The sequence below is a fragment of the Harpegnathos saltator genome, unplaced genomic scaffold, assembly GCF_003227715.2.
Source record: "Harpegnathos saltator strain DR-91 unplaced genomic scaffold, Hsal_v8.6 scaffold224, whole genome shotgun sequence".
Classification (NCBI taxonomy): Eukaryota; Metazoa; Arthropoda; class Insecta; order Hymenoptera; family Formicidae; genus Harpegnathos; species Harpegnathos saltator.
In genome coordinates this window covers 10001-22500 of record NW_020230011.1, presented here as the reverse complement: position 1 = coordinate 22500, position 12500 = coordinate 10001, and the positions used below count along the sequence as shown (strand labels likewise).

At 51.0% G+C, this 12500-nt stretch overlaps 2 protein-coding genes across 5 annotated transcripts in view; one reads left to right on the top strand and one right to left on the bottom strand.

Annotated features, from left to right (window-relative positions):
- The window catches only part of LOC105188978 (chondroadherin), a 3586-nt gene extending 654 nt beyond the window's left edge, over window positions 1-2932 (top strand). The window contains exons 2-3 of the mRNA XM_011150747.3: window positions 932-1419; window positions 2097-2932. Of these exons, the coding sequence (XP_011149049.1) occupies window positions 932-1419; window positions 2097-2432 (824 nt within the window). The 3' untranslated portion in view covers window positions 2433-2932. The remainder of the gene's footprint in view (window positions 1-931; window positions 1420-2096) is intronic.
- LOC105188979 (apoptosis-resistant E3 ubiquitin protein ligase 1) overlaps window positions 1-12500 on the bottom strand; it is a 25003-nt gene that overhangs the window by 7838 nt on the left and 4665 nt on the right. For 3 of the 4 annotated variants that reach the window (XM_011150750.3, XM_025298564.1, XM_011150752.3), the window contains exon 2: window positions 3334-3546. In XM_011150750.3, the coding sequence (XP_011149052.1) occupies window positions 3334-3448 (115 nt within the window). In that variant the 5' untranslated portion in view covers window positions 3449-3546. The remainder of the gene's footprint in view (window positions 1-3333; window positions 3547-12500) is intronic. The other variant, XM_019844016.2, reaches the window with a different exon arrangement.

The following is a 12500-nucleotide window of genomic DNA, read 5'->3' as shown; positions in this document are numbered from 1 at the left end:
ATTTTTTTAATTCGAATTCGAATCGAATCGAATCTATGAAATTTCATTCGAATTCGAATCGAATCGAATCATTAAAAAATTTAACATGACTATTAAACATGCACATAATGATGGAAGGTTTTAATATGAAAGGGGATATTGATATTGTAATATCATCTTAAAGTAAAATATATATTTAAATATTTAAAGTAATTTATAATTAAGTTATTAATTATAAGTTAAGTTAATTACAAGTTAAGGGTTCAAACATACAGGCCCAGATGTCTCGTTTTGTACTTGATGCATGCAAATATAATGCACGCTAATATATTTGATTCGTAATTGAATCTTCGATTCGAAATTTTCGTATTATTCGGATTCGAATCATAGGGATTCAGATTCGAACTCGAATAGTTCGCACATCTCTAATACTTGGCCGATTACAAGTTGCAACATTTTTCTTCGACTAGCTTCGCTTGGTAACGCGTCCGACATCCACTACGAGAGAATTATTCTCGTAATTCTCAGAAAATTCTCTAAATTTTCCCGGACACGCGGAATAAGTTGCAAAATTCCCCAAAGAAAAATGTTGCAATCTTTGATCAGCCAAATAATAACAGCATAATAATAATAATAATAATAATAATGTTTCTCTTGGATACACCAAATAGAGAGCTACGAAAATAAAATATATCCACATATCATCCGAGACATTTAAGGGTAGCGATGGAAAACAATTCTACGTGCAGCATAAACTTTCATATTGCAAAGTTAGCTGTACGATCACGATCCGAATGAACTATCGGTTCATCGTCGTAAAACATAAATTCAGCTTTCGGTATGAATGTATATCCCAATTGCGCAGTATAACACAGTAGATGATATACCGTGCGACAAAAGTACGGAAATTTCCCCTCACGGAGCGGACTCGCATTTAACACCGCGTGCGCAGGATCCCTCGAGCACCTGAGATGCGTCGACGTGACTCTGAACACCGTCGTAAACTACGGCCAGTTGTCGGACATCGGCGACATCACGGTCTTCCAATCGCGCATAGAGAATATCCCTGAGCGGTCGTTCACGAGGTACGGCAGGAGCCTGGTCTCCTTGAATATGCAGGACTGCGGCATCAGGACGATCTCCGATTACGCGTTCGACGGGCTGACGGGCTTGAAGAAGCTCAGCCTGCCGTACAATAACATCACGTTGCTGAGGGACCAGTGGTTCGCCAGTCTGCCGTCCCTGGAGCAGCTGGATCTCTCGCACAATCTCATCACGTCGATCGAGCCGACGGCCTTCGAGAGGCTGCGAGGCCTCAGAAGGCTCGACGTCAGGCAGAACCGTTTGACGTGCTTGGAACCGGTTCAGCTCATGCCGATGGCGGGTCTCGAAAAGTTCCGCTTCTCCGACAATCCCCTCAGCTTCCGCTGTCGCGGCACGGTGAGCCTCCGCATTTCCATGGCACTTCCCGTCGCAAACGTATCGTCGAGATCTCGAGAGCGTGCTCGCGAGCGTCAGCATGACGGGTCAGCGCTCTGTCTTGCGAGATTTCTTCCAGCGAAATTTCCCAGCAACGCGCTGGAGGTTCACTCGAAGCGACGACGAGGAGATATCCCTCCGCTCTCGGCGATCGCGGGAGGGTGAATGTTTAATTCGAGCTTAGAATGGAGTTCTTGGCCGCGATACGAATCGCGATGTGGAAGCGCGTCGCCGCGATGAAATCACAATGAAATTACTCACTCGGCGATTTGGAGAGAATGAAAGAGAGGAAAAATTCACGTGGTACGTGGTGAAAAATCGCTTCGGGAGAGCGCAAACGCGACGCGAATATCGAAGCATCCAGGCCTCACGGCTCGGTCATTATTTTCGCAAGTTGACTCTGCGCCAGCATCGCCACAGTGACGATATCGTCGCAGCGCGGCGCAGCGACGTGCGTGAGTGTAGATATTGATATTCCAATCATAGATATCGCCGCGTTCACATTCCGGCCAAACTATCTGACCGGATGTTCCGTTCTGACGCTTCCCAACGCGCTATCAACGATACGTCCGACGTCGGAGAGGAGACGTCGGCTCTCGGTCCTCGGAGACGAGTCTCTGAATATCTCTGTATTCCAGCTGACGCTGTGGCTGCACGACCTGGGCGTCGATTACAAAAGCGAGCAACGCGGGGACGAGGACTGGCTGGACAGTTTGCTGTGGCTCTGCGCCGCGGACGACGGCAAAGTGGCCGACTCCGAGGTCCTCTTGAAGGAATGCGTCATCTTCAATCTGTTCAATCAGCTTCGCAGCGGCCTCACCACCGCCGAGTCTTACCCGCTGGCCATCCCGCAGGACTGCGTGCACGCGAGGAAGGAGCTCACCAAGTGCGTCGCAGCGGGCCGTAGCGTCACCAACGGCCACGTCGTGAGGAAGCTGCTGCGGCAGTTGAAGGAATCCAAGTCGGCCACATAGCAGCCGTGTATTAACAACCCGACGAATCAGGCTCGATCCCCACGTCTCTACGACGGCAGGCAAGACGGTCCGCCGGCGATCCTCCGCCAGACCTTTCTTCGACTCTTCGGAATGATCGACGTGTGACGGACGCTGTGAATATTTCGACCCAGCATCTCGAGGATCGCTTCGACGGAGGATCGGACCGACAGACTCCTCCTGCCTGCCGGCTCCGCCGCTCAGATGGATAACGAGAATAAAGCTTGAAATCGCGAGTCGCCGCTCTTGTAACAAATCGCGCGATATTTCGTATCGTTGCAATAAATAACAATTAAAATAACCAACCAGTTGCGTTATTTCGCGCGCAGATCTCCGCGACTCGCTCGATGATGGAGCGCGAGCCGTCTCGTGGGCGCAAATCTCGTGACGACGAGTTACGAGGGGCGTCGAGAGCCGATGGTCTTCCTCTGTGAGTCTAACGAGAAACATCCGCGAGAAGTGTGTGTGTGTCTTCAATTTCGACGAAACTTGTATGCATATTTGTAGAGTAGCCAGAAATAAAAGAGCCATATTTTCTTTTTATCGGCAATGGCTCAGGTTTAAAGGATAAAGCTGCCCCTCGAAGTTTCATCCCCTCTATGCTATCTCGATAATTATCGCAGATAGAAGAGAACTTTTTAAACGAAGCAATTGTACAGCGTAAAAAACCGCACGATCTTTGTTCAAAAAGTTCCTTCCTTCCCTTGAACCTGAGCAGCCATTGCCGATAAGAAAAAAAAAAAGAAACATGTAGGTCTCTTATTTTCGGCTGCTCTACAAATATGCCAAGTTTCGTCGAAATCGGAGACACACACTTCGCGGATGTTCCTCGTGAGTCTCCCGGTCGCGACGGCGACCGTCCTCGCGGAGCGGAGCTACTCACCGGAGGATGCGCTCCCGCTGGGCCGCAGCGACATGCCGATGGATGAGATCTCGCCGGCGAGGAAATCTTTGTCGCGTTGTCCATCTCGGCACTGGCCCGGATTTTTGTCCGGCATTATTGCTGCCGCCTTCCGTCAGCACTTTTACCGGCTATCGGCTACGCTACACATCGTGCTCGCTCATCGTCGCGTCGACGTGACCGGTGGCCGCGTCTCTTCGGGGAGGGGGGGGGGTGTGAAAAATAATTCGTCGTCGTCGTTCGTTCGAGTCTCAACGTTCGCTCGTTCATGCGAGCTGCGCCCGCGGCCGGTTGCGAACACGCGGAAAAGTCGCGCAGCAGCGACGACTCGGGGACGAGGCGAAAGATCGTTCTACTGCTAAGAGAAGCGACTACTCTGCTCACTTTCCCTCTTTCAAGCGCGCTGCTTATCTTCAACAAAGAATACCTTCCCGATAAGCGGTCTTAGGACTCTCGCGACTTGTTTTTAGAAAAGCTCATTATCGTGCGTCCTCCGGACGAGGATTTATCTCCTCCTCAGGAACATTATGAAACTTGCGCTCCGCGTAAGAAGCAGGTGAGAAGTCACTTGCGTCTTAATCCAATATCCTTGCGTCCGGAATAAGCGATATTCTTCATTGAAGCGCTGAACTTGCGCCGGGCAGCTCTCGCAGTGTATTTCGAGCAGATTTCATGCTTAGGCTAGATCTGCGGGTAAACTTGTGCGATACTTGAAGCGAAGTTGAGGTGAAGTTTAGCTCGAAAGCAGGACATATCTTTTCTCCGCGTGCGTCTCGCCGGCTGGACTACTCGCGGTGGCAGCTCGGAAGTTGGCGAGATTCCGCGCGAAACTTCGAGCTACACAGCGATGTGAGTCGAGAGATCCCGGTGGCAACGCGGGCGCGCAAATTGTGCATGCGTGTGCGCACGCGGTGACGAAAATCCGGCTACGGTAATTAAACTGTTTCCGTCGCAAGCACAGTCACGATTAATTACGACGCATAATCGTAATTAATCGTGACTGCGAAGTCTGCGTGGCTGCGCGGCTGCGAAGTCACCGTCGGTTTAGGCGCCGCCGCACAGTCGGGGGTCAGACGACATTTTTTTGTTGAAAATTCTCGAGAGACCTGAATTTCCAACCGATCATCGACACCGGTGGATGAGATTGATCCTGAATACATTCCGAAGAGATCTGTCTTGCCAAAATTTAAAGAAAATTTTTTTCTCGAAATTACTAGCCCCGAAAGAGGAAAAATTATCGTTAAACGCGAGAAACTTGTGAAATACTCATTATTCGACACTTATTTCTATCTAATAGCGTATTCAGCGGATTGATTGAACTGTGAAAGATACTTTCTATCTCCGTATGATGGCTTACGAGCTGAGGTTTATAAACTTTAGGCTCATGGACCATCAGGTTAGGGTTGGAAGGTTTGTTCAATGTTCTCCATGTTTTTACTCATTGGGTCCACATGGCTTAATTCTTTCTTCATGTGGGCTGAAATGAGGAGCTTTGAAATTCTGAGTCTTCTAAAAGGTGATTATAAGTTCTGGGGTCTCGCATTTAGTGTCCACAGGCTCGAACCCATTGAGGTCGAACCCAAGACACTAACTACTTTAAACGATAACCTTTTAATGATAAAATTAATGATGAAAATGATAAACTTTTAAGACAAATCCCAAACCCATGAGCCCTGAACCGACAATGTTTTCAAACTTTCGGCAAGACAGATCTCTTTGGAGTTTATTCAGGATCAACCTCATCCATCGGTGTCGATGATCGGTTGGAAATTCAGGTCTCTAGAGAATTTTCAACCAAGAAATGTCATCTGGCTCCACTGTGCGCCGGCGCGTGCACTTGCGGCTCTGAGCCGGCTCCTCGCGCTATTTTTATCGCGCAATTAGCGCGTCGCGGATACACGCGCGCAGGAGGAGGGAGAGGTCCCAGTCGGTGGCGTTAATTGTGTGTGATTGCAGCGAGATGAGCACACGCGAACACGCGGTGAATCGATATTTATCTCGTTACCGCGCCGCGTTAACTAGCGGACTTTCGGGTCGACACGTCGTCGCGTCGCGAAAACAGACAGACAAAGGGAGAAAAAGAAAGAGAGAGAGAGAGAGAGAGAGAGAGGGGGGAGGGAGAGGAGAGAAAATCGTCAAAACAGGACAAAGCCGAAGTGCATCCGCGAGTGAAACGATGGGACGTCATTAAACTTTTTCAATCGTGTCATCGTGTGCGGTATTTATGTGCGCGACACGAATGTATCGAAATAATTGCACATCGCGATGGCGGCGACGAGGACGGGGGCGAGGGGGAGGAGGGAGGGAGGGAGGGAGGGAGACGGGGACAGCGGGGCGACTGGGTGAGCGCAGGTGCAGTGTGCATTTTTGCGAGGCAAAAAAAGGAGAGGTCAGGAGCTTAATCTACGTCGGGGCGGGGAGACAAAAGGCGTTTATGCTTTCGCCCGGGAATTAATTCAACGATGGGAAACATTAATCATACCTTCGCGCCGAACAATGGCGCCGGCCGATGCGCTCGCGATGCGAAAGAATGGACGGGGCGGAGCGCTATTAATTTCAATTATTCGCGGCAATTCGCGGTCGCGGGCGGCGAAAGCAAATGGAGATGTGTATGGCGGCCGGCCGCGATATATCGTGACACAGCCAATGGAGTCGGACGAACGAGTATTAATTAGCGATCTGTAAGTCGATCGGCTCAGTGAACTGACGATCTCGCGCTGCGGGTCGAATTGCCGACCGATAAAGAAGAGGAGCGATGCGGCGGCGATCGCAAGTTTCGCGATTTAGCAGTCACTTCGTACGAGTGAGAGTTTCAATCCAGCTGGCTGGATTGCGAATTTGCACCTGCGATTGCGGAGTGATCAGATTCACTCCTCCGGTTCTGGGTGAAATTATTCACTCGACGTTTCAAGGCCGGGAAATTCGCCTGGTACTGGTCTGAAAAGTTGCTCGAATTCGGGCGATCGTCAGTCTACTTTCGGGACGGAATTCGGAAAGTAACGGAAACGAACGGATAGCCTAATTTATTAAACGCGCTGTTGAACGACACGCGACACATCTGACTGGCACAGATAATAGTAGCGCGGGGGAGGGTTAGAAATGTAACTATAGTAATCCGCTTGAAAGTAACTCAGGCGTCTCGCCTTTTAATTAAAGACTCAGCGTAATCTCACGGAGTAGCGTGGATTTATGAAATAAGAACAATCGCGGCTGGCAGCGGCTGGCAGCGCGACGTCCGCCCTTCACGGGGGGAATTTAAATCCTTGAAGTTTCACCATTTAATTTAGAGGGTCGACTGCGTGCGCGCACCGCGTGAAAGTTTCAGCGCGGACCTCTCGTGCAGTTTTTTTTTTTTTTTATGCAGGCATCGTCTCAATTTTTCACGCTGCGAGAAGTACGGTACGGTCGGGAGTGAAAATTTTACTCGGCGTTCGGCGCGGATAACAAGGACCTACACAAAGGATGCGCAAGTAAGGGAAAAGGAGAGAAAGGTCGGGCGATAAAATCTATCAAACGCGGCGTGCAATCTACGATAATGCGTCGTCTATTCAACAGCGTTATCGCGACTGGTTTCTGCAAGGAACTAATTAGTATACATATCTCTGTGTGTGTGTATGTGTGTTCGGCAAACCGCGGCGTAAAATCCGGAAATCTAGAACTCCGTTCTCATGGCGCTCATGCCGCGAATCCTTTCGAGGACTGATCGACTGGCTGGATCTTCGAAGGCAAGTCCGAACGCACGCGTGTCACTCCCGTCGGGCTAATAAACGCGCAGATTCAATATTAAGGATCGCCATCGCGACGAAACGAGGACGCGATTCGATCACACAGCGCGACAATACATTACTATAAATTAAGCGTTTTCGAAACGGGGTCAAGAGTCCACTCGGGGTCAAAGCGGGGTTATCGCGCTCGCATTTTCCGAGCGCACATCTCGTTTCCCGTACAGAATTTATCGCCTAACCGCGCGTCGCGGGAAAAGGAACAGCGTTCCGCGGAAAAAGGCGGAAGGGAAAAAAAACTGTATGAATAGATAAAAATAGAATACAGACAGGCGGAGATGTATGCATGCGTGTGTGTGTGTGTGTGTATCACACGCACAGCTATACGCGGGATCGCGAGTCGAGGCTTTCTCAATGCTAAGCGGAATTTCTGCCACATCGTACACAACGTTTAGTCTGTGCATCGCCGTGTTTCCTTCCTCTTTTTCTTCTCTGCAGACATATTTCGCCGTAATAAGCCCGAGACGAGATGATAAATATGTTTCTTATGATAATATAGGCGGGGCGTATCATGTTCCACGTGAAAAATGGTAATGCGCCCCCCTCTTATCGATTTTCGATATTCCCGCAATACGATCCGTCCGTATTCCGCGTGCGCTTAATCGCGCGCGATACATCAAGTTGCCTGGATATTCGGTTGTCGTAATATTAATAGACGGCGGACATTTAATCGGCCCGGCGATTGCCGGGGAATTCATCGAGCGCGATCTGAAAAAGCGTCGCGTGTGAAACTCCCGGGAAACGTAATTAGCGCGAGCTCGCGCGAGGAGGCGTCGTCAAAGTGCACGGGATTTGCAGCCGTGTAATTTAACGATCGTCGATAGCCTGGCGATAAAATCCGATGGCGGAGGAACCGACTCGCTCCCGCCGACCTGAGAAAACCCGGAATTTTTCAATGACCTCTGACGGAGACTCAAGCTTGGAGAGTCTCCCGCTCTCTTTTTCTAACTGTAAAGGTCCGAGAACTAATATCGTGGCTTAATCCTTCAGTCAGGTGAACAACAATAAAAAGGAACGAGCGGGGGAGAAAGAGAAGATGAATCCAAACAAAGATCGAGTATAAGAGACCGATATAACAAGAGAGGAAAAGCGAGGCAGCTCGCAAGAGAGACGAGTGTCCCTCTGGCGAGGGAAGAACAATGGCAAGTAGTATGACCGTCAAAGTACACTTAACAGTCCAATGAGCAACGAAATCGCAACGACCGCGAGGTCGAATGGCGTGTTAAGCGGCTGATAGTCGTAACGTGTCGCGCAAATTGTCGTTCATAAAGAATTGAAGCGACGAGCGGCCACGTAAAGGATCCCGCGGAAACGCCGCGTTCGCGCGACGCCGTGAGATCCCGGATTATCTCGCGGGACAACGAATGTTTTTTTTCGCTGTAAAGCCGGCGAGGGAGCCGTAAAATCGACGCGGATTTTGCACTTTTTACCGAGGCAGACCGAGGCGATTTCGCGCGCTGATCGCGGCCGGCGCTCCCTCTCTCTCTCTCTCTCTCTCTTCGTCGTTTCTCTCTGCGCGCTCGTCGGTTCGTGCGAACGAAACGAGACTCGGGGAGCACCGTGCGGTCGATCTTTCCCCGCAACAAACGACCGACTTCCACAAGCGAACGCTAATCTGTAATCTGCCTTTATCAGGCAGCGGGACGATATGAAGGCGGTAATCCGCGGATTACGGTCCTCCGTTGAGAGGCTTCGATCTCGCGCACGCGAGAGCTCGGGGAAATAACGGCGGAAGCATATCATTAGGAGCTTAATTTCATTATTCCAACTTCGCAAGACTCAGCACGCCGCGCGGCTCAGAGAACGCCACCAAAATATAATTTTGATAGTTGGGCGAGGAGAGAGAGAGAGAGAGAGAGAGAGAGAGAGAGAGAGAGAGAGAGAGAGATGCAACGAGAATTTCCCAGATTATTATCGAACAAGAGAGCGTGACAAAGTTTCTCGGCCTCGTCTTGCCCGCAAATCGCCATTTTTTCCCCTCATATTCCGCGAGTGCAGCTTTTTCCGTACTCGCTTTTCGTTCGCCTTTCTCCCCGATAGCGCGTGCACTATCTCTCGTCGCGCGTCACCGGCGATAATAACTTTCGTACCGGGACAAAGGCGGGAAAGAGGCGACCCAGTGGGGACTCTTGACCTTTTCGAACGAATGGAATATCCTTCCAACGGTACTTTGCACGCTAACGATCCTTTCGGCGCGCGGTAACGAAGGGCGAAGAGAACACCGGGGTCGTATGTGTGTCACATATGCTCATGGTTATGCATGAGAGGGAAGGGGGAGAGAGGGGGGGAGAGAGAAAGAGAGAGAAAGAGAGAGAGAGAGGGGCCTGTTTGCGCGCGCGAAGATAGAGCAGATCGATCGCGGCATGTTTTCCCTGCTTGTTTTGCCCATCACGCGCGATCGCAGCCGCCGATTATGAAATTTCATTTTCGCAAGCGCGAAATTTATGCGCGTCGTTGTCGTCGCTGACGATGCACCGCTTCATTCAGCAAGCTGTATTTTTTTCATCTTTTTTTTTTTTTAAACGAGTACTCTTCATCCGCGCGCATACCGCATTTAAAAGCCTGCCATCTCGTGACATATTAACGAGTCGATTTACCTCTCTCTTGTTGGTGCCGTTAAATAAATTTGTTTAATTCGATCGACGCTTGTCGCGTACGGACATCATTGCGCCGCTGCTCCCCCTAGCGAAGCCGAAACACGGGTCGGTCAAAATTCGCCCGACGTTTGCATCTGCAAAATCCGGGATTTCAGTTTTCCTTTTCCTTTCTTTCGAGAGATTCAATCTCGAGCAATGAGCGATTGTTTTCCTCTTTGACGAAAGACAAAAATGTCGGATATTAACGAGGAATTTCGCGGATCGTGAGATCAGGAGTGCCATGCCCTGGGAAGAGAAAATGGGTGCCAAAGTGTTCCCCTTGGCTCCAATTAATCCTCTTGTTGATCCAAGTAGTAGTTGAGAAAGTAGTAGTTGTAATATGCATGTATACTGATTAACACCAATAGTACACCCGCTACAAGAACAGAGTTCTCTCGATTATAATTCCGCCACTGTGTGATTGTAGTCAGCGTTCTTTCCTCCCTCCCCCCTCCCCCCCCCCGTGCGTACAAGGCGTATCGTATTTCCATCGCTTTCGCGCGCGCGCGCATTTTCATTAAAATCCGCGGCAAATCGCGCAAGAAGAACGCGGCACGCGCGTGTTTTATCCCGTGTTTCGCGCAAATCCCATCGGTATTCGACGGTGCTTATAAACATCTCTCGCGCGCAATCGCCGCGAAAAAACGCGCTCGTGCTCGTCGACGCTAAAGCATAAGCCAGCCGCGCGGCACTTGCGAGCTCGCAAATTGCATCGTTGCGGCTCTCCGTGGCGCCCTCCGCCCTCGGCCCTCGACGTGTTGCCACGCGAACAAAGAAAACAGAAGACAAAGAAGAGAAGGCGAGAAAGGCACGGGAAGCAAACAGAAATTACAAAAGAAAGGCGGCAACAGGGAACGAGGTCGGCCCTTGTCCGTGTCGTACACTCGTCGCGATTTGCCGCGAAATCCGCGCGAGGCCAGGCGGAGGCGACTCGACGCGCGGCGCTTCTTTCGGACCGCTTCGCGGCTCATTACGCGGCTCATTAACGTACGACGATAATTCGACGCGAATCCCGGCGAATATCGGCTGCGCGGGGTAACGCGAGGACGGACGGACGGCGTGCGCGCGCGCGGCCGACTAATTGGAAACTCCGTCGTGTAGGTGATCGTTACGATACTCTGCCGAGTTATATGCAATTATGCGGAGCACAATGCAGAGTTTCGCTAGAGGACCGCATTCAATTAGTCGCGTTTTATTCCCCGGTGTGTAATCGAGCGCGAGTATCCGGCGACGAGCGTTGGTCCACCGGCAGCGACACGCCCTTTTTACCACCGACGACAAATTATCGCGTTCTCGCAGGAGAGTCGGAGAGAAAGAGCTTGTCCCTTGTCCCTCGGGGGGACAGCGGATGTCGTTAATGTCGCAGGCTATCCGGTGCTGCGAAGGTGATGGAATAAGGTGAAAGACGGCCGAAAGAGGGTCTCGCGACCCCGTCGGTCTCCTCGCGGCTTTCTCTCTAGTGGAGTCCTTATGTGCTTCCTCGCATATCCGGTCGGACGGAGTACTCTCATATACGTCGGGGACGCCCGACCGACGGAGATATAAGCAAGCCCAATTTCGCGAAAGACACGCGAATCGAGGTCTATATGTTTCCTCTTGGTAACCCTCTTGGGAATGGCCACCGCGCAGCGTTTCGCCGCGCTTCGAAAATCCGTCGCGAATTTCAGCCGGATGGAGGCGGATAAACGCGCGTCCGAAAGCTGCATAAATCCCGCATAATTCCTACGCGCTCCCCCCTTCTCCCGATCACACCGTCCTGCCGGTAATCCAATACTAGTTATTTTCTGGTTCGCTCGCGCAAATCCGATTCGCAATTGGTGACTGGTACGGAAAATAGGGGAGGCGAACAACGGGTAATCGTTCGCGTTTTACTTATCGCGGGGGGACGATTTCACGCTCGGCGGCGACGGAATCGCCGAGCACGCAGCTTCGGACAAAGAAGAGAAGAGAAAAACTTGAGCCAACACTCATTAGTCGCTCTCGCGTTTTCGTGTGTGTGTCTGGTCTCTGGATATAACACGCGACAAATGCGATACGCTAAACTGCCGAAATGACGGGGATCAGCCGAATAATCAACAGTCGCGAGGACTCGTCGGCACAATATAGCGGCGATTAGACTCAAGGTGAGGCTCGAGACTTTACGAAAGCTTCGCTTTAGCGCGCTTTATCGATCGCCGCTGCGGCGGATCTGCGCGCTGTCGTGGAACTATCTCGTGTGCATCTTGCACACACGGACTGCCACAGATGTTCGCCGTAGGAGATATTAGCGCGGCTTAACCGTCGAAAGTTCCGCCGTGTTCAATCTCGCGCCGATAGCGCGCGCGCGCGGATAACAATCGCGCGGCGAGGCAATTAACGGACTGCCGCGCGCATCTGGAGAATACTCAGTGGGTAGGAAGGATGTGGTGTTAAATCATGGGCTCCCTCGGATCGGATTTAATTTGCAATTCTCTGTACTGTGTAATCAAGCTCGGCGAAATGGCTTCTAGCCGCTTAAATCCCGTATCCCGCGAGCTCTCGCTCGCGTTTCCGCGCCATTTCGCCGAGGTGTGTGTTTCCTGTGCCGGAGAATTCGTAGCCGACCGTCAATTTCTCCGCGTGGTTTCGTGATCGCGCTCATGAAAATAATTTGCGTTTCGTGCTCGGGTTAGGGCCTCGCGTGCTATCCCGGTTATCCGCGTGTCCGCGGGCGAGAGCTAATTTCGAGCGCGAGAAAAAGAGAGAGAGAGAG